Genomic DNA, 21,714 nt, shown 5'->3' with positions numbered 1-21,714 from the left:
TATCTACAATGCTTACAAAAGTCATCTATTGCGCGTTATCGTATTTTGAAATCGTTTTATTCACAACTTACATATTTTCGGTATTCAAGATATAGTACAGCATGTCTAAAAAGACAGGTAATTTAATTGCAAAATATACAATGCATACCAAACATGCCAACATGATAATAATTTCTTTTTCCATCTGATCTTTCCTATATTTGAAATGACAACAGTAATTTAGATCAAAGAGGAAATACTCAATATAATGTTTAAAACGAGCCTTAACATAGAATTTATTTGCTTATTCAGCTTTAGCTCAGATCATGAAAATAGTTTATAAAAAGGGGTTTAAAATTGGTTTATTCTTTCAAAGTTTTGATAGTAAAGATAGGGGTTTCACAGATTAATTGACGAGTTTCTAATTACCATATAAATCCATCGCCTGATTCCTTCAATAAACTACAACTAAGACGCAATTACTCTCTATTTAAACTACTTACAGGAATTTTATTCCATTCCTTCAAAAAATGTGTTTATTCTAATGTACATAAAAATGAGCATTTAAAAAAGAGCACTGGTGTATGTTTTCTAAAATATCATATGCCATTATTTGTTATTATATCAATTTGTTGGGGTAAAAAAAAAAAAAAAAATAAATGTTTATATCGTCATCTTATTGTTATCCTCATATCGAGGGTGACGTAATGGTATTTTATAAGAATTCAATTTATGCACTTAGAACCACTATGGCTCTGATTTCAAACAGTAAGTAATTTTCTTCAAATCACGTGGTGGAAAAAAGTTCAACATATGGGCTAGTTCGGCCAACTAAAAAATTGTCCCAAATATTCTTGGACATACGACATCCCCCTACTTATATCAAATGACATATATATGGATAAAGCCTTTTAAGCTTATTACTCCGTACTCATACAGGCTTCACGTGCCACATATTAAGAAGAATGAAAAATATATTACCATTGCAACATTTCAATATCGTAATGCTTAATTTTTATTTGCGACAGTGCTATACTTTAGAAGGAATACATATTTTGAAAAATGTAGGGCATTTTCCCCTGAATATGACCCTAAATATCACTCTGTTTTAATGACATACATATTTTACTACAGACATGAGGAAATTTACATGCTTTATGACCAATTAGTTCGAAGCTCCTCAACATCTCGATTCTCTTCATAAAAAAAAAAAAAACAAGTTAGAGGAATAACACCTATAGATGGATATCCATAGTCCTGTATACCTGCTTAAAGTACTGTGAAAGTACTATTTTTCGTGGGTAGACCAAACCACGAAATTCGGTTCCCAACGAAAAGGAGATTCTCATTTAATGAAAACCTCAAAACTACGAATTCAAGAATGCACGAAATTGTGTTTCTTCCCTAAACCGCGAGAATCGGTATCCACGAATCATGCAAATTAAGGTACTTTGACAGTATTGAAACCAGGAAAATAGACAATATAAATAGTGATTTGACTGTTAATTTCCATTCATATATAGACTACGACGGCAACAGGACCTTCTATTATGAGGACACTATTATTTTCTTATTTGACTCTTATGTCGACTTTTCCCGTTAATATCGTAAATCGAAAACATTGAAATATTCAAATTACTTGGCAAAATTATTCTACAGGTAGGATACTAGTCTACATGCAACTAGAAAGAACTACTCTACTTTCATTCCTTTCAATGATAACTTCCAATTATTAAGGAAATTATAAATGCTTAATTAATACTAATTTTACTTCCATCTTACTATAGTACCACTAATGAATACTAAAACAATTACCGAAAAATTTACGATTTATGTAAACATCCCGCAAAATTATCTTAACTCGATAATTGATCCAGGACCCCATATTTTGATTTGCGTTCTGACGTATCTTTTGGTAAAAAAATGATTGTATAAAGGCTAGTGATGAAGAAAGAATGTCGATTTAATTGACATCTTCCATTACAAGCGCTTATGCTTATACAATTTCGTGGCAACGTTGAATGCGATAACAACGCCTTCCCGTCTATTAGCGTTACACACCAATATACTTTAGTTTAGAGCATCGCAGACCGGCGCAACCATTGCACTACGGCGTCCCCATCGCACTTCCGAGTCTAACAGATATAAATTCATTGGTTTATAGATAAGTAAATATAGAGAGTGGAATCTTATATTTCAAGAAGATTCGGTCAACATTTTTTCTATATAGTTTCGTAGCCAATGTGTTACAACAAGTTCCATGGACGCAAAGTAAATGGCAATGAACGGAAACATCATAATAACAATACTACGGTATCCAACTTGATTAAAATTTGTGAAAAGAATGGCAGACATCCATCTAAAAAATCACAAAAAATACATTTTCTAAAAATTTAATATAAAAAAAGTTTGGTTTTATCAAGATTGTTGGTATTTTTGGATGATCATACAGTTAAGCAATTTATCACTGCTTAATTTGAGAATACTTAACTCCCGTCTGTTCGCTATATTTATGTAAAATCAACCCGTACATATGTTTTTATTATAGTGAATTATGCAAAGATGTGCACATTACAAGGAAAATACACAAATATCCTGAAATTGTTTTAACTCAAAATATATTTATGGTTCCAGCGCCCATATTACAACATCTTTTCTGAAAGTCGTTGGCGACCGAGAGTTGAATTCACATACTTTCTAACTGACTGAATTTTCAGTATGTGAAATGAAATTGTGAACCTTATAAAAATGGTGGAATTAACTTTTTTTGGAGTATTAAAAATAGCTTGAATCAGTTCAAAGAGTAATCAAGGGAACCAAGGTTATAGCGGTAATCAAAAGAATGCAATCCAGGGACAAAGACCAGACATGGAAAACAGACATACACAACAAAGAACATAAAGTAACTAAAATCATACAAAGAAACAGAAGCAGATGAGCAACTCGGACTCCAATCGTTAAAGAGAGCATTTCTTGGTGTTAACGATTCGTTCAAATGGTCGTTCCATAGAAACTTACACACTTTATCTAAAAGCAGCTTTTGGCATTACACGGGTCATGTCCATATTGTATAATTTATGATGTACCGTGGTTTTCAATCGCGCATGGGAAGAATTGAATATATTTAGGTGTGTTTAATTGTGTAACATTTTCCACAGTGACTAGATTTAAAAGACAGAAGGTTGTGATCACACCAAAGTACTTCAACCCTCCCGCATTTTTGCCAGGATTTCTGGCCTTTGTATTTATTGTTTTGTTTTCACCTTCAGTTTACTATTATGTCGCAGGAGTATATAGGTGCAATTATTTCTCTGTACTTGTGTCTGTGGTATGAAGGTTTCCTCGTCGTTCATTGAAGACCAATGAGTGCACTAGATTAGCATTTTTCATTCCGATGGGATTGTTGTCTCTTTTCTATATTCAATATATCAATTTTCGTTATATGGTGCACTAATATGTAGGAGATAAGGTCATAAGAGCAATATATATTCATGGTACGTACTCTGGTATTGAATCCAAAGACTAGATATTAATACATATAACCTGACATACAGATAGGTATATTTTCTTTACTAAAATGGTAAACCGCTTCAAAAATTATTAAATACTGGGGTAATTTTAATAAATAGTACACAACAATCTTAAGGATTGACTTGCGCTCTTTAAAAAAAGAAATGATATATATTTTGAAATCTTTTTAACATACATAGATTTTAAGGAATGAAAAAACAAATCTGAATTTCAGTGTTTCTTCATACAAGAAAATATTGAGATTCAAATATGATATGGAAAATTTTTATTCGATATTTTGGAGATGAGAAGATTGTCAAAGATGGAAATTACAAATGGCTCTTTTTGCTATAAACTTAGGTATTGAATTGAAGTTTACCCCGTCCCTGCAGCAGATTCATGTTTGCTGTAAATAAATATACATTGTATTTTCCTGTTATGTATGTAACTTTAATCACCACTATATGTTAGTGTTGTTTGATTTGCAATGGTCTTTTGATAATACTTGTAAATAACAATGTTTAGAAATATAGCATAATTTGAAGCAGCTCAGTTTACTTTTCTAATTCAGAAAAGAGGTAATCCAAATAACTTCTAGGACTCAGTATTTGTTTCATACTTTGGTTTAAACATTCTCACTAGTTTTGTTTTGTTTTGTTTGTTTGTTAATTTGTATTTGTTTTTGTTTTTTTTCATTTTTTTTTAAAGAAAATAGTATTTTCAAACGTACTCTCTACAATGCAATAAATATTTATAAGTAAAGAGTAAAAAAGGGAACCAAGATTCTAACGGAAATCAAAAGAATGTAATCCAGGGACTAAGAACTGATAGGGAAGAGTAATCAAGAGTACCATAGAAGTAATTAAAAGAATGTAACCAAGGGAGAAAGACCAGACACGGAAAACAAACATATACAACACAGAACACAGAGTAACTAAAATCATAAATACAAAGTAACAAAAGCAAATGGGCAACTCGGACTCCAATAAAAACCGGGAGAATGGACCAGGTGCACCGGTAGGGTAAGCGTCCTCTGCTTTTCTAGAAACACCCGCCGAGTTGCTCATAAAAAGTCAAGTTCGGGGTAGACGAAAGGAAAACTATGACACGTTGAACAAATCAGTTTTTATGGTGCAAAACAGTCAATCACAAGAAAACATGAAATAACCAAACTAATAGTTACAAGGCAACAAACGTATATGAGTTGCTAGGACACCACTTAAAACTGGAGCATGAACAAGGTGCAACCAGGACCAAAGTAGGTAATTTTCTTATGTAGTTTTCTTCAAAACTGGAACAAAACATTCCTTGCTATTTTATGACATCAAAATCAGATTTTGATAAGGTTAACACCTATGCATAAGAAAGTTTCATTTTATGTAAAACTGGTGTTGAGTGTTAAATCTAATTATCATTATGATGTGAAACCACCCAAAGCAAAATCTTCTGCATGCAATCTAGAGCTTTATCACGTAATAGTTGTGTTATAAAAACATATTGAAAACTTTTGTCATACAAATGAAAGATCCTGGTATCAATGTTTTATTCTTAAAATTCAACTTCCCAGTAGTGAAGAGAAAATGGCTCATTTTCACAGATGTGTTCTTCCTATTCACTTTTTCAGTGTACTTCAATGTTCTTTTGTGTTCTACAATTTGTTCTTATTGGTTGTGATTTAGGGGTCTCTAGCATGGCTTTGTTAATGGGATTCTCAACTGCCTCTCCTTGCTACCCTTGTAAATATGCTACATTGTCTTCACATATAGAATTTAATCTGGGATGAATGTCCTCTTAAGAAAAAAGGGCTGGTATAAAATGCATTTTTTTAAAGATTGCGTTTGCCATACAGAAGGCTTTTGATATTGATAATTGTTTAATAAATCACATGAGTATGTATAAAGTAAAACAACACAAAAAAAGAAAAACAAAAACAATAACAATAACAAAACAAAACAAACAACAAAAACAAAACAAAAGCAAATTTTGCCCTCAGAAAGAACAATACAAGATCTGCCATTTCCCTCTCCAAAAAAACATGGAGTGAACTGTAACGAGCCAATAATTTTTCATTAAAAGTATGTAACAATAAAACCCTGGAAAAAATGTTTATCTAACTACTAACATCAATAATGCAAGTTTTTTTTTAATAGGAACTGAGAAATAACCCCTTCATTTCAGAAAAAAAGCAAGCCTGTGTGTACAAAATGTTTTAGGAGTCACAGTTTACTTAGAAAAGGACACGTATGTCAGATATGTTGTGATAAAATACACCGTATAAATAAAAGTTAATTTACATAAAACAATGTCGCGTGTTTTTGAAAATTATCGAAATAAACCTACGAGTTGTTAATGAACATGTCATGTTTCATCAAATAAGACCTTTCTCAATGAAACTGTCTTTTAATTATTTTAGCACCATACACAGAAAGAAAGATGTTTTGTTGCTTTCTACACTATTTGAGATTCATTAAACATTAGATCCTTGAAGTCTTTCTGCTTAGTAATGTGGTTTGAATGTAAATAAAGCAGATACCTATTAAAGTATTAAAGTTATTTGTTGCTTATTTTAATTTTGTTCAAAATGTACATTTTTCACTTTTTGCATGGAAGATAACTATATGAATTAAATACATAAAAGAAATTTATAAACGATTTTCCCAGATCTTAATGTTGCATAGTAATTGAAAACAGGGCATGCTGGAAAAAAATTAATTATCAGCCCTTTCATACGTGACATAACAGTGGAATCCTTCCGTCATCGGGGCGTTCTAACTCAATAAATTATGCTGTGATTATTCATCAGCTGTTATTATCATTATTATTAGCACTAAATATGTTAAACAATTCAAATATGAAATCGCATAACTATTTTTTAAAACTATTAAAAACAAGTACTGCAACATCAAATTAGGTACCTTTAAAATACAGCAAAATATTATGTACACTTTTTCATATTAAACACATTTGAGTTATTTCAAAAACACAAAGTAAAATTTAAAATACGGTATATAAAAAGATATAATTGAAAAAATGAATATTTTAATCCACTATACTAAAAAGCGGTTATTAGTAAAAAAAAGCAATTATAATGAAAAAAAATAATATATACAATATATTGTTTTACATTGGTCTGTTTGTAATATTAAACGTTTAAAACATATTATGTAAAAAATGTAAAAAAGAAGCTTTCTGTAAAAGTTAAACCCATCTAATTTACAATTTGTGTTCTACAGTTCACACAATGTTCTCATTAGCCGTTAAGCCGATTTTGCCTAGCTGCGAATAGCGTCTAACGTTCGAAATTCTATCTAGACGCTGTAGCCAGCCATTTCAGAAAATGCAAGAATCTTACAAAGTCGGGGAAAGTGAATGATTTTATGAAACGTTATAGGAATGTCATATGACGTATTATTTGAATAACAAACGAGAATTTGAAAAAAACCTGTCTGCAGTTTAAGGAAGAGAGGTAATGAACGTGGAGCTTGCGACTGTACAGAGTAATCTTATCTTACTCGGAATTTGAATTACTATTCTTAAAGTGACACAATTTTCTTACAATAAAAACAAATTGTTTTAAACAGTTTTTAAAGGACGCTATCATTTCGAAATGTACAGAACTGTACTTCCGTTGTCGCATTTTTTCAGTTTTCAGAACGCAGAAAAACATTTCAAATTATGATACGCTCAATCAAATTGATTTTGAGTTAAACATTATACTGCATAAGGAAACAGTGTTCAAATTATCTTGGATTGTAGTTTGAAAGTAAATGGAGATTAAAAGAATAAAAAAAACCTTAGAGGCAATAATGAACACGAACAACCAAACAGAAAGTCTGTACAACAAATGGAAATGGTAAACACCGGAAAGTTGGAAACCATCGCAATGGTCCTTATTTGGTAAAGGAACTTTCGACAGAAATAGTGTGTTAAACCATGTTTTATAGCGGGCTAAACTTCCTGCTTCCATTACGGTTAATTATTAACGGTACATTTCAGCATAAATGCATGTTTGCTTATTACCAAGTTCCCCGTGCATATATTTGTTTCCCTAGTAAAATCAAAGTAAGGACTGGTTGACAGGTTACCCATTGGCACCGTTGCGTTGTTATTTCTGTAAATATAGAAAAGATAAATACCGATAAAATACCCTTTACACTTTGAACAAATAAACAAACTCATCACAAAATAAACTTAAAACAAATCAATTTCAAAGTTAAAACATGCAAAGTACTAATATTGAACATGTGATACATGTGATACTTGTCAAACAGGTTCATCAGTAGAGCATTAAACACCTGTCAATTTATCATATCAAGTTATAAAGAATACAGAAGAGAAAATAATGGACAGATAAAACATACTGTACTCCTGGTGGAAATAAACATTTCATATTGATCGACAAGTTTGTTTATTCTATCTAATAACTTTAACTTAAGTAGCAGTCTTTGTAAGAATCATGAAAATTCTGTAATATGTGATACACCTTGAAAAAGGTTACACATTTTTATTTTTGTGAATAAGTTGTTCTGTTGGTTTATATGATGAATTGTTTTAACAGTCATTCCAATCTGTTTGTTTATTGGAGATAATTCGCATTGACAATCCAACAGTTTCTATAGTAATTAAATGACATTTACAGAGTTTCCTCCCTTAATTTTGAATTATATAAATATTATATCTCCATAGATCACGGGTTATATGAAAAGCCAAATATGTTAATGTCTGTTAAATATAACATTTTAAACAAAATATCAAAAATAAAAAAAAATTATAGGGTTTCCAACCATGAATCCCATTTTGCAAGATTCTTACCTTGAGTGCTATTTAATTTGTCAGAAAACGCAACGTTGTACAAAAACTCTATTTGTTAGAAGATATGGCATGATAAAAATACGCAGCGTAATTTCGAATTAAAATTTTTAGACAAAGTATATTGCAACTTCTCATGAAATAAATTCATATCAAAATAAAAGCTCGTTGTCGCGGTCTGTATAACAATCTTTGTGGTATCTGGTAATGCGGAAATATAATTATTATTAACACTTACAGGCATATTGTTAATGACTTGAGTTGTTGACATCCTGGAAGTTCGGCGATCGCAGAAAACCTTCTTCTTCCCAACTAAAATTTCAAGGTAAATAATTTTGATTTATTTATTGCAGGAGGCTATTGTTCTTGCTATGGACTAATGCTAATTAAATTTCAGTATGGTTTATTCTGATAATCTCCTATTTTTCATATTCCATTTTTATCTTCAGCGATAAAACAATAAAACAACGTTTTTTGTTGTTGTTTTTTTTAATTTAACGAACATATATTAGGTAGGCACTTTCAAACACAGTATTTTACCCCCTGCTATGCAAGAGGAATAATAACCCGACTGACTTTGTACTGCATTTTTATCAAAACGGTCAGAGTAGCCTTTTTGTTTAATCACGTATCCAACAAAAAATACCATAATCTTTAGAATTTCACGTAATACATCGGATTTATCTAACAGTTTTTCGGAAGTCCAATACATTCAAGATTTGCTTAATTGACATCTACCTGAAAGTTCTTTAGTTAATAAAGTAAATATAATACATTATTTTTATGTAAAACCATAATGTACCTTTACACCTAGACTAACGTTTATTTACCGTTTGTATCTTTTTTATATTTTGTAGTAGTTTCTCTCATCTCCTTCAAGTAAAATATACAAACGTACCATTTTTTTGATAGATTCAATACCAAATAAATATTTATTCATTATAAAATCATTAAAACGAAATATTCGGAGAAATAAACTTAATAAGGAAAAAATAACAAAAACATAATATTGGATTTGTAAGGGAAAGAAAAATTATGAATGGTTTTCAAGAAAGACTCTGCGTATCATTATCGTTTATTTATTTATTGAAGATTCAATTTAAAGAGGCAGACCTAGGGTAAGGGACGTAACTCTAAAAATAAGCGATACGTTTGTATCATATTCAACTTCACAAAAGCCTATCAGGCTTTCATTTGAAACAGAATGAAATCAATCAAAGTTACTTTGATGCTTAGACGAGATTGATGTAAAATACTGATATACAAACGTTCAATGATTTGTAAGAATTGTTTTCCTTATCTTATGTTTATCTTCTTAAATCATATGATGAGGCAATTAACATTTATTCATAGATAAATTACACAAGATGAACAAGTGATTTTATACGTTTTTACATTCAATATGACCTTTTTAAGTAGTTGTCGCACTTACAATGATAGCAATGCTCTGTTGTAGTTTTGTCTTCATATAAGATGAATCCCTGTTGGTAGATTCGGACGCATCATCTAAAAAAATATTATCCCCGCAGCACTGTTATTGTTTGTAGTCATGTTCAACTTTATCAGATTTTAGTATATAATTACAGACTAGTCAACAAAATTCTTCTAAAAGTTGTAAAAATAATACCTATCTTACATTCTTTCATTTAAAGAAAAAAAATAAGTAACATCAAACTTTTTTTATATTTGAAAAAAACATTATATTTCTAATGAATAATTTTACGCTTATTATCTTTAATATGTTTATATCTAAATTCCTTTCAATGTAATATAAAGAAAAGGTTTTTTATTCACATAAAATACTATCTTCTTATAAATAAGATAATTGAAGATGAATTGGCAAGATGACCGAAACATATGTTCTATGTGATTGGCATTAACTACCTTAAATGCAAGCAGTGTAAATTATTCTTTTCGCTGAACTGAGACCGACATGGTCCTATTTTAGACATGCCACCACCGAAAAGTTTCGATATTATAATCATTCAAAGCCGTACTTAAGATCATGGTATCATCAGACAGTTTTTCAGAGATACAAAGTTTGGCACTTCTGTGTCATATGAAAGATTCCCTTTCGTCACAAAGTTGATTAATACAAGTTTTAACCAAGAAGGGTCTTCATGATCCAGGCAAAAATATAATTGCACAGAATAATTGCTTTTTTCGTTCATGAAAGTATTGTGTCATTGGCCTTTTACACAATCTTGATACTCAATCTTAACTTCACGCATTATACAGTCTAAGTCTAAAAAATGTCAATTTACCACTGTCAACTTGTTTATGATCTGTCGTTGATTTTTTCCTCTCCTGAAAAACATACTTAAAGGTGTAATATCTGAATATATTAATAACAGTGCAACACCAGAATATCATACTCGGATAAAACAACATTAAACCGTAAAAATGAAATTGAAATAATAATAAAAAAATAAATAAACGATATAAAGAAATGGGGAAAAATAAACTGCAATAAACCGTTTTTTTTTATTCAAGAGTCTACATTCTACTTCCGTAATTGTTATGATAATATGAGGCTGGTGTAATCTATAAGAAGACGAAGTTAATTGTATTGTTTTGTTTTATTCAACAATAACTATTTTTACATTTTATATTATCTAGGATTTATTCTTCTTAATTATGTATCAACATTTTAAGATGTGAGCTATAAGCAGATTGATATTTTGTTAATGTTAAAGATACGAAACTAGTAAAGATCCTTATTCGGTATTACAGGTGAGCTTTCTGGCAGACTAAAAAGACTGGCATCACTGCTTCTAAGGTGAAAGGTTAAATTCGTATTGATAAATGTTATAAAGACTTCGTCTTACATGAATGAAAAGATATGAAACAATAGTGTACTTATTTTGACATACTTACAATTATAACACTGTCCTGTTTCAGTGTTGTGTTTTTATGTGTTGGATTAAAGGCTGAAGGTTCTAACTCACCATCTGCAAAATAAAATATGCATTGTTTTAGCAAAAATGCATATATATATATTTCATTTTCGAGTCATAAGAAGATAAATTTATTAAATAATAGTATATAATAAACATTATATGGGAAAATGTCACTGCCATAATTTAACAGGTTTCAGAAGCATAATATACACAAAATGTGACATATCTGTGATTTGAGTAGCATCCCTGGCAATATTAGTAGCATTTAAAATATACAATATTACATTGAAAAACCTAATTTTAACAAACCAAAAAAAAAAAAATAAAATAAAAATAAAAATGAAAAAAAAAAGATTTTACAGGCATTTTTTATGTAAGTATTGCGTTAACTCATTATTAGTCGTTCTAAATCTAGTTGATTTTGCAGATTGAACCTAATCTTATCTTAATTTACCGTTTGTATCTGGTTGAATTTCCTCTGAAGTATTTCCTTGCTCCTTCAAAATGTTACAAAACGTTTAATATTTTGTCTGAATACACATCAAAATTGTTTCACTTAATCACGTCAAAATTCAACATTCGAGGAAAGCAAGTTCACAATTGGAAATTGAATGAAAGAAGAATTAGTTAATGAAGAAAATAAAATACAGGAAGTTACACATATTTTGTTCAATACAGATTTTGACTACTATCATCGATACAACTTTGCTACAGTATAGATTGGTTTAATCAGCATTTTATGGTTAGTAATAGTTTAATTATATCACATGTCATAGAACTGTATATATTTTATTTATTGTATGTATTTTGACACACTTACTATAATTACGCTACTCGGTTTCTGTTTTGTATTTGTAGATAATAGAGTAGAGGCTGAAAGTTCTGATTCTGCATCTGTCAAAATAACTGTCCAATCACTAATAAATTTGTATTAATTTTTTATGTTGGAATTTTATAATCATAATGTTAATCACTTTAATGATTGGTTTTTTGGTGATATAATGAAGTAATTATAAGTAAATAACAATATTTGATTTGAATAATGTACAAGATATACGAAAGGAGTACTGTCAATAAGAGAAAATGAACGTCTGCTGGCTCATGGGTTTTGGGATTTTACCTCTACTCAATTTATCGTTAGTTCGTCTTTATCCTTTGCTTGATGTTTAATAACGATTCGTGAGAAAAAACAATTTCTATATCATCGAAACCTTACCGTCGGTCTTTGATTTGGTATCTGTTGGGTTTGTCCGTCTAAACTAGTGATAAAAATAAGACTTTTGTTGAAAATCATGGATCTGACAAGATTAAAATGAAGGAAAAAAAATCTTGCTAAAAATAGTCATGTTTATGCAAATATTCATTACATATATAATGTCCTATAATTTCCATTGTCATTTTTCATTTTAGTAATTATATGTGTTTTATGTTTTCTACCTTCATGAAAGCATTTAAAATACTAGAACGTACAGATGTGGCTACAGTCACTATTCCTTGTTGCCTTCTGAGATTACTTAGGCTCCTCTTTACAACTTTCTTCACCTGCAAATATTTTACATGTATATTAGTAGGAAGTAATATTGTTAAAGCATCTGGAATATATATGTGACATTGTTCTAGGACAACATATCGTACACGTATTAATAATTGTTTTATTAACTATCATCGCAGATAAAAATCAACGACCCTTTACGCCCTGTCACGTTGAACCACAACTCTACTACGCTCTTTACGATTGTCACGACCTGTGAATCCTGGTGGAATCTTGGGAACTAGAAGAAATGTTCTCAGAGTGACAGCTATCATGACCGCACTACGACAAAATTACGATTAATTTCTCTTTTATTGAGGTATACTGTCAGTTGTAACACGATTACTCGAAGAACTATAAGTGTCAAGTACGCCCTTTTCACTCTTCTCCAGCAGTAATGTCACGGTTCTGCCATGACCTACGACGACTTTCCTGTCAGATGGCTACGATCTATGCTATCTTATTAAATTCTCAGTACAGTAGTACTTTGCACACAAAGATTCTACTGCAATATCACTCTGTTCACCACGTCAGTCTGTACGAAATGATACATGGAATAGAAAATCCTTGCCTACCTAGGAATATTGCAAGGGAAACAAGTGTTGCCATTGAATCATATTTTGATAGCAGTATGGGACAAATGTCAGTGTGAGGTAAGTCATTGCTGTCAGCAGAAGGGAGATTCACGTTTCGGTGATTGGAATCAATTGATGGCCGAACAATTGCAGGGCTTTGCAGCTGATACACATGGCTCGCTCTCAGCTGCGTGGGTGCTTGTGGGTGATATGTGCACACAAGCGTCTTCCTTGCTTTGTTTTGCAGTGGCGTTTTGCACAGGTTGCAAGGGGCTCAATGATTGCCCAGTGCTGGATCATTTGGTGGGCTTATTCGTAGGTGATGTGGTTGTGATATTGTTGTCGTATTATTGGGGATAGCGTTGTTTGGTGTTGACTTTAATTCACTCGTGGGATCTTTATGTGAAGGTTGAGTTAATATATTTGGGCGGTTTTTTTTTGGCGTGGTATGAGTTGTGTCCTTGTGTGACTTGCGGTGTGCCCTGGTTATCGGTTCCGCGTGGGTGGGGTTGGGATTGATTTTGCATGCAGTGGGGCATGGCTATTTGTCGGTTTGGGCTGGTCTATGGTTGGCGTGTGAATTGGCTGTTGGTGATCATTAGATTGTGCATTTGTGTAATTTCTATTCAGTTTCTTCGCTTCCGTTGTGGTAGGGGACTCGGGTCTTTTTTGGCTGTTTTTTTGGTTTGTTTGGTTGTTTGGTGTTTTTTCCATGGTGGTTTGTTTTAGGGGTCAGGTGGTCGTGCCGGAGTGCTTGGTCCCTGTTGCATTTTTTTGCGCCTGTACCGGTTTTGATATTCTGGCCTCTGGGTGTCTTGTTTCATTTTCATCTTAAGTTGCTGACATTTTCATCTCGATGGGGTTGTTTTCTGTTTGACCTATTCTCGTTACATAACAAGAAAATAGAAATAAAATATCACTAAAAAAATTTGTTCCAATTTTACAACAAAAAAGCTTTAATCTGAAATTTAAAACAGTTTCATATGAAAAAGGCAACTTCCTTACATTTGTATTCAATAAATTTATGTTTTCAAATAGGGAATATAGTTTCATAGAGCCAAACTCATTTAAGATATAACATGATCGTACTTACTGTTTGATTCATACATGTATGCATCAGGAATATCAGTGCACCCTAAAAGGGTCAAGACATACAAACTACAGTTTATCATCTAATACAGTACTACAATTACTTCTGTGTAATGATAAGTTTAATTTAATTTCTGTTTACATTTCTGTAAGAATAATATACTTTATTGCATGCTACAATGAAGGAAGGAAGAAAGAAATCGATTTTTTTTCTTTTGAAATGTAATGAACAACCACCAAATATATTTTGAATATCTACAAGAAAAACTCTGATCGAAGTTATTTTCGCGGTTGATACGAATTTTTCTACGAATTCGTAAAACTTGCATATTTACAGGTTTCGAAAAAAAATTTACACTTCACTAGAAAATGTATTTTTGTTACTACATGTACTGTTTTGCGCTTTTATGTACTTGTGGACAACAACTGTAACAAAATATTAACACAATGAAATGTGGATGTTGATAGATTATTTATTTTAAAGTAGTAGTTTTTGTAAAAATCATGCTAAATCTGTAAAATGTGATAAACCAAAAAAAAAGGCTACATATTTTTATTTTTGTAATTAAGTTGTTGTATGGGACTATATTATGAAATGTGTAATTATGCATTCAAATCTGCCTGCTCGTAGGCGATAATCAACATTGAAAGTCCAATAGATTCTTTTGTATTAGAGTGTCATTTAAAGAGTTATCTCCCTTACTTTTGAATTCTACAGTGCATTCCATACAATTTTTATCTCCCATAAGCACAGTTTATATAAAAAACCAAATATTAATTTCTGTTTACCAAAGCATTTTAAACAAGATATCAAAAATAAAAATATGTAGGCTTTCCAACCAAGTATCCCACTTTGCATGATTCTTAGCTGGAGTGCTACTTTACATATTAGTTAATGACATGTTGTCATAATTATTTCATGTCAGTACAGATCCGAAGAAAAGAAAACATGACATGTACTATGAAATGTTTTACCTGTAACGAGTTACAAAAGACAAACAAGTAAGCAAACACAACTGTATCTTCGTGGAAAACAAAAAATCCAAAAAGCCACGTGACACCAAATATGGGTGCTAATACCATTAAACTGCGGACTCCTGTCCTAAAAGCATGTAGAAGATATGAAAACTCAATACACAAATATTTTGTCATTTAAAAAAAATGAAAAATGAACACATGGTTTTAGAAAAAAAAATCTTTAGAAATTAACAAAACACAAAACACGAACATTTAGCAAGATGAAAACATAAAATTTTATGAAGATGTAATTAATCCTACTTGATTCTCTGTTTCATTGTTCTGTTCATCATAGCTCTAGTTGAAAACCGTTTTTCTAACATCAAACACATTATTATGGTGTTAATCTAAAATAGAATAATATTGTAGTAAGAAGATAATTGATAAAAAAAAAAAAAAAAAAAAAAATGTAAAAATGTATTTCCTTGACCTCGATCTTGCTACATGTTTAATTTATGTATTTGCTAATAGGCGGCTAAATAAAAAAGTAAACAAAAAAACACAAAAAAAAAACACAAAAAAAAACAAAAATTTAAGAAAAAAAATAAACAAACAAACAAACAAAAAACAAAACAATACAAAGATTTTGTCCAAAAATTTAGACGCAAGAAGACTTTGGTAGGACTGATCATAAGGATCCTTTCAGCAATTGAATGTTTCTTTTTATCTATCATAATTTGCAACAGATTGGCTTAAAAGTGTAAAAAACCCATCTTTTTCACCTTTCAATGGCAATAACTATTACAAGGAGTTGTCTGACAACTTATATCCCTAGAGAATTTTGTAGGCCTTAAAATAAGGATCATTTCAGCAATTGAAAGAATTTGGAGATATAAATATGCAAAAAATACTGTCTGACATCTATGTTCTATTTTTAGTAACGGAAGCCACATTTGTCCACGAATGAAAGATCCCACTGTCAGGTCTCTGCAGGATATCCCCAAGAAGTAATTGATCAAGTAGTGTTAAAGGAAAAGAGTTTTGAAAAAAATGTTAAAGACGACGACAGACGAGGCCAACGGATGACGATGACGACGGACGCCAAGTGATAGTAATAGCTCACCTGACCTTCGGCATGTTGAGCTAAAATCAAAACAAAAAACAAAAACACGTGTATAGTCTTCTATAATGTTACTAAGTTTGTATATCTGATTAATATTTTGAGTTTAAACAATTTAGAAGAGATACGAATGATTGATTGATTGATTGAGTGATTGATTATTGTGGTTTAACGCCCGAGCAGCAATATTTCGGCTATATTCAGACGATGAACATGAAATGGATGATAACATGAACATGAAATGATAATGAAATGAAAAAATGGGATGGAACACAAGGATAAAAGGGTCGACAAATTTTGATTGCCACTAGAAAATAGGGGGGATAGGTAGGGTCGGGCAAGTTAACCTCCTGTGGCGGAGCGCAAAGGTTCCTACTCCTATTGAATACCACAGGAGGTTTTTTTTAACGTGCGAGGAACGCGGCATCTTTCCCAACACGGTGCACCACTATGGTTTGCGGTCAGGTTTTCCGTATATTAGCCTGACAACTCCAGCATAACACGCCAGGGGTACCCCATTTCACCACCTGGGGCACACATCCCAGTTGCTCCGTGGGCAGAGCGCCTAGCCCGCGGCTAGGTTTCTGAGCATGATTTAATCCCCTTTTACGACAAGCTTAGCGCTGCTGCAGGTCTTTTCTTTTGACACCCGGACCTGCACAGGGCGAGATACGAATGATACTGATAATTTTATATTGTAGAAATAAATTGTTACAAAGTAAAAACATTTTTCAAAAAGAAAAAAAAAACAGAAGCATAACAGGACACTGTCAACAAAGATGAACCCATGTATGGAATTCGGACTTTCAAATATATGCCGGTCGATTGTGTAATGCACTGGCAAGCAAATCGTTAATGTAGTACTCACAAGCACAACAGCTGCACATGGACCAAGGAAAGAATAAATCAACCCATTGTCTTTTCCCAACCAACAACTAAAACGTCCATAAAAAAAATTACTATATACAAAATGCTGTTTTAAAGGTAGAATACAAAACTGTACAGTTTCACATATGTGGTAAGATATACAACTTATCAAAAATTGTATTCAAGTAATTCTGTTCAATGTTAGTTTAATATGTATGCATGTATGTAACGTATGGTTTAAGAAACGATATGCACTGATGTAAAGTATGATTTTAGAAACATTTGCGTTGATTCATTAAAAAATCGGTTTATAGGAAAATCATTCTTAAATGTTAAAACTTTAAAACATATGTAATTGACAGTTTACTTACAATTGGTCAGTGCCATATCCATTTAAACGAGTTACACTTCCAGAAATCACAACTATGAGTAATGGGGTGCCTTTAAATGATAAAACCTTGTATATCATTCTGGAGAAATGCGATTGAAAATAAATAATTTTCATATTATATTTTGTAAGCATAAATTAACAATCATTATTTAAATCATATGTATACATTAATAAGCAAGCATACATTTATTCAAGATCATTGTCGATATAAAGCTATATCGGAAAATAACAAAAGAAAAACTTTAAAGATGTAAAGAAAATTACTATTCAAACGGAAGAGATGGACACAGGCTGATCGTATTGTTCAGTGTCGTAGCTTCCCTCTTTCTTTTTAATCTTAATTTGAAAGCACACAAGCAACTCGACAGATGTTTTACAGAATAAAAGTAGAGCTCTTTCTCGTAGCTACTGGTCCAAGTTCACGGTATGTATTAATTCATTTATTAATTTAGATAGCAATTCCGGTTGGTCGCTCTTTCATTCAATCATTGTGTATGTATTATTTGAGGTATTTTGTAATATTTATGTTTGTCTGTAAATTTATTTTTTAATTTTTAGTTTTGGTATAGTCACTGGATTATGACTATTATGACCCTTTTTCAAACTATGGACTCCATGCTTTTACATGAAAACTACAGTTTCGGCATTAAAGTAGACCCATAATTATTGAAATGATGGGAATGACGACTTTATCTTTCTTATCATGCATATCGTGTATGTAAATACTTTTTTTTCTAAATTACATGTATAGCATTTTTAAGATAATTTTAGTGAGCATATTCTTGGAGAACTGTATTAATTTAAAGACTATGTTAAAGACATTTTTTATTATTTTAGTATTAATTACCAAACGAAACTGGAATCAAAATTCTGTTGATTGACAAATTTTGTGGGAATACTACAAACACCAACCATGCATGAAGTACTCCTTCTGATGCCATAAGGAATAGTACTACTAGAAACATGTAGTGAAGCGTTAAAGCCACTGCAGTGCAAATAGTCTAAAAGTGATGCAAAAAAATAATATCAGTTGAATAATGATTATCATTACAGATAAATTGTACATAAAGTAGGAGTAAGTTGCGCATTTTATCGTTATGTATTGTACTAATATAACTTTCAAGACTGTGTAGGTAAATTTCTGTGTAAATTTAAGAAAAAAGATCTCTTGGTACAAATCTACCGAACCAGTGCGTTCAACCACTGACCACATATTAAACTTTTTAAAACAGCTCTTTCAAGTATACCTGTAATGAAATTTACCGAAGGATGAAACACCTCTGTTTTCAGTAAAAACATCTTGCGATTTATTTATAAGATTAATCAAAAGTGAAATTATTGTGTACCTTATTTTCTGTTCTCTCCACACCAACAATGAACGTTAAGTATGCCATAACTAAGGAGATACACAGAATCAATAATATGACTGCTTTGTCCGATTTTAGTTGCCTGCAAAATTCATAATTTTTTTTTCATTTCAATATCTTATACTTAATCGATCCAGGTTCCTTATTTTGGTGCCTGCATGGTCGAGCTGAAATGTATTTAGAGCATTATTGACTAATTTTCCAATATTTGCCTAAATATGATTAAAACTGCAAAAAAATACAAAACACAAAAGTGTGCCAATACGAGACATAGCCGTCAAATACGAAATTGAGCCGTCCAATACGGCTTTTACCCCGTCCAATACGCCACAGTCATATTGGGCAGGTTAAAATCCATACTGGCCTTGCGTATTGGGCTAGTCAGTCAATAAATGAATAATTGCGTAAGGTTTTCAAAATTGCCTGAGTTATTGGTCCTTGGCTAGCATTGGATCAATAACTAAGCTAATATGGAAAACCTTACGCAATAATACTATATTATTACATGTCAGATACGGTAGGTTTTTATTTAATTTGCAGTACTCACTTGTCTAGAAAAAAACATGTATGTAGACCAACACAACCCTTATTATTTAAATGGGAGTCCCTGTAAGAATCAGGCAACAGGTGAAATATAGTATGAAAAAAAATTATTTTGTTCGTATAATTTGACTATTTGCACCATCAGAATCAAGGATAACAGACAAGATTGTCCATATCATGCTGGACCATTGAGTTACAATTCAATTGAAATGTACTTAAACTGAACATTTCAAAGGCAGACAACTGTCAAAAACCTCAATTTTCTAAGATCCTATTGAAAAAATAATCAAGGGAACCAAGGTATAGCGAAAATTTCTGGGGAATTCAGTGATGCAGAGATTAAATAGTGTTATTTTCAAAAAGAGAAAGTATTTTGGATTGATATTACATTGTCAGATCGGTGGGGTTTATGACATGCACGTTTCTGATTTTTCCCTTTTTGCCTTATTCTTACAAACACTTACACTCAATTCATTGTCCCACAACCGTATTACACGACTACATATTATATAGATTTTGTAATGTACGTAATGTACTTTTATTTGTACTACGTAAACAAAATTCATATAAATTAAAAATAAAAATAGTTATTAGTATGAAATATCATTAAACAGTTTATGCATGTAAAAGAGTGTCGATTTAAAATAAATATAGAAGCATTACTTTCTCTTCAAGATGGAATTCAAATATATATTATTGTATTAATAAATTACCTCACTTCAACTATGATTAGTAATTACAAAAATATTTACACCTATAAAAATATGAAAGGTTATACAAATCACCGAAAGCACTGTCGGTGATGCCAATCTGAGTGTAACTTAACAAAAATGTTTCAATTATATTGTTTAATGCTGGTCTCGGGAAGATTAGGAGAATCATGCCTTATATCTCTAGTATATAGATTTCCCCGATTTTCTCAAAGATTACCTTGCACGATCAAACTTAAGTATTTGAATAAAGAAAAAAAAATAGGTCACCAAACTTGATTTCGAGATAATTACGACTTACAGGGAATATGAACTCCAAAAGAGTTTTACTCTACTTTAATAGCATTTATGCAAACATGCATACAGAATGCATTTTTTGAATTTCAAAACCTCATTAACAAGCCTTAATTAATTGATAAACATTAACACACGAGGCTGACATTTTCCCCAGGATGCATCATGATTATGCGCATTTGGGGCACTTATCCTTCCCTAGTACATGTACTATCATGTAATGCTTTATCTTAACATATGGTCAAACAAGAATTAAAATTTGTGTGATATAGAAAATATTATTCAAAACAAATGCATAATGGAAAATATAAAAACTTGAAATTGTTTTTTTTAAATCAACATTAGTTGTAAAAAAATGGAGAACTAAGATTTGAAAATATTCGATATCATTTGAGAAAGCACAGCAGATAATCAGACAAAAAAAAAAGATGTAAATAATACACACTTTTATACCTTGTTAATGACAAAATCAAAAATGACAAAATGAATTGAAAAATGATAAAAAAATATGTTTAATTTTCTCTTTGTTTGCTTTGAATTAATAATAATAATATATATGCCCTTTTGTTCCACTTTTATCTTGTGTATATTCCATTAAATATGTAAACTTCGCTTACATTAAAAATAATTGTTTACAACCACTTTCATCATTTTAATTTGTGATAAACTGTACATTCTTCACAGTTTTAGGGTTATTTACTAAATACTACATCTGACAAAGTGCCATATTTTAATCATAATTAGATATAAAATCACTAAGATGATACTTACAAAACAACAGAAATATATGGGCAACTCGGACTCCTCTAAAAACTGGTAGCATTGACAGGGTGAACCTCAACATATGATCAATTGTTTGTATTAAGAATAAAACATACACAGGCAAAATTATTTCACATGATTTTCACACCATTTTCACATGGTTTTCACCTGAATTGAGCAAATACATTGTGTGTCAAAGTTCACGTGAAATTCGTATGAATAGAGCCTTGACATGAAATTCACATGAGTTGTCCACATGCAATTCATGTTAAGTGAATTTCACGTGAAAATCATGTCAATTTCATGTGAA

The 21,714-nt window shown here is 31.2% G+C and overlaps 1 protein-coding gene across 1 annotated transcript in view; it reads right to left on the bottom strand.

Moving 5' to 3' along the window:
• Positions 1 to 5,343: 5,343 nt before the first annotated feature.
• Positions 5,344 to 21,714, bottom strand: part of LOC148628801 (uncharacterized) — a 41,424-nt gene continuing 25,053 nt past the window's right edge. The window contains exons 20-36 of the mRNA XM_088594686.1: positions 19,075 to 19,177; positions 18,576 to 18,729; positions 17,709 to 17,778; positions 17,339 to 17,405; positions 15,672 to 15,757; positions 15,369 to 15,495; positions 14,398 to 14,439; positions 12,669 to 12,740; positions 12,415 to 12,457; positions 12,019 to 12,092; positions 11,653 to 11,695; positions 11,176 to 11,249; positions 10,563 to 10,605; positions 9,731 to 9,804; positions 9,129 to 9,171; positions 8,537 to 8,610; positions 5,344 to 7,600 (exon numbers count right to left, since the gene is read on the bottom strand). Of these exons, the coding sequence (XP_088450812.1) occupies positions 7,595 to 7,600; positions 8,537 to 8,610; positions 9,129 to 9,171; positions 9,731 to 9,804; positions 10,563 to 10,605; positions 11,176 to 11,249; positions 11,653 to 11,695; positions 12,019 to 12,092; positions 12,415 to 12,457; positions 12,669 to 12,740; positions 14,398 to 14,439; positions 15,369 to 15,495; positions 15,672 to 15,757; positions 17,339 to 17,405; positions 17,709 to 17,778; positions 18,576 to 18,729; positions 19,075 to 19,177 (1,195 nt within the window). The 3' untranslated portion in view covers positions 5,344 to 7,594. The remainder of the gene's footprint in view (positions 7,601 to 8,536; positions 8,611 to 9,128; positions 9,172 to 9,730; positions 9,805 to 10,562; positions 10,606 to 11,175; positions 11,250 to 11,652; positions 11,696 to 12,018; positions 12,093 to 12,414; positions 12,458 to 12,668; positions 12,741 to 14,397; positions 14,440 to 15,368; positions 15,496 to 15,671; positions 15,758 to 17,338; positions 17,406 to 17,708; positions 17,779 to 18,575; positions 18,730 to 19,074; positions 19,178 to 21,714) is intronic.

The sequence above is a fragment of the Perna viridis genome, chromosome 1, assembly GCF_037379345.1.
Source record: "Perna viridis isolate PV_CMFRI_1.1 ecotype Kerala chromosome 1, ASM3737934v1, whole genome shotgun sequence".
NCBI lineage: Eukaryota > Metazoa > Mollusca > Bivalvia > Mytilida > Mytilidae > Perna > Perna viridis.
Note: the sequence above shows the minus strand (reverse complement) of the source record. Positions and strands in the feature narration are given on the sequence as shown.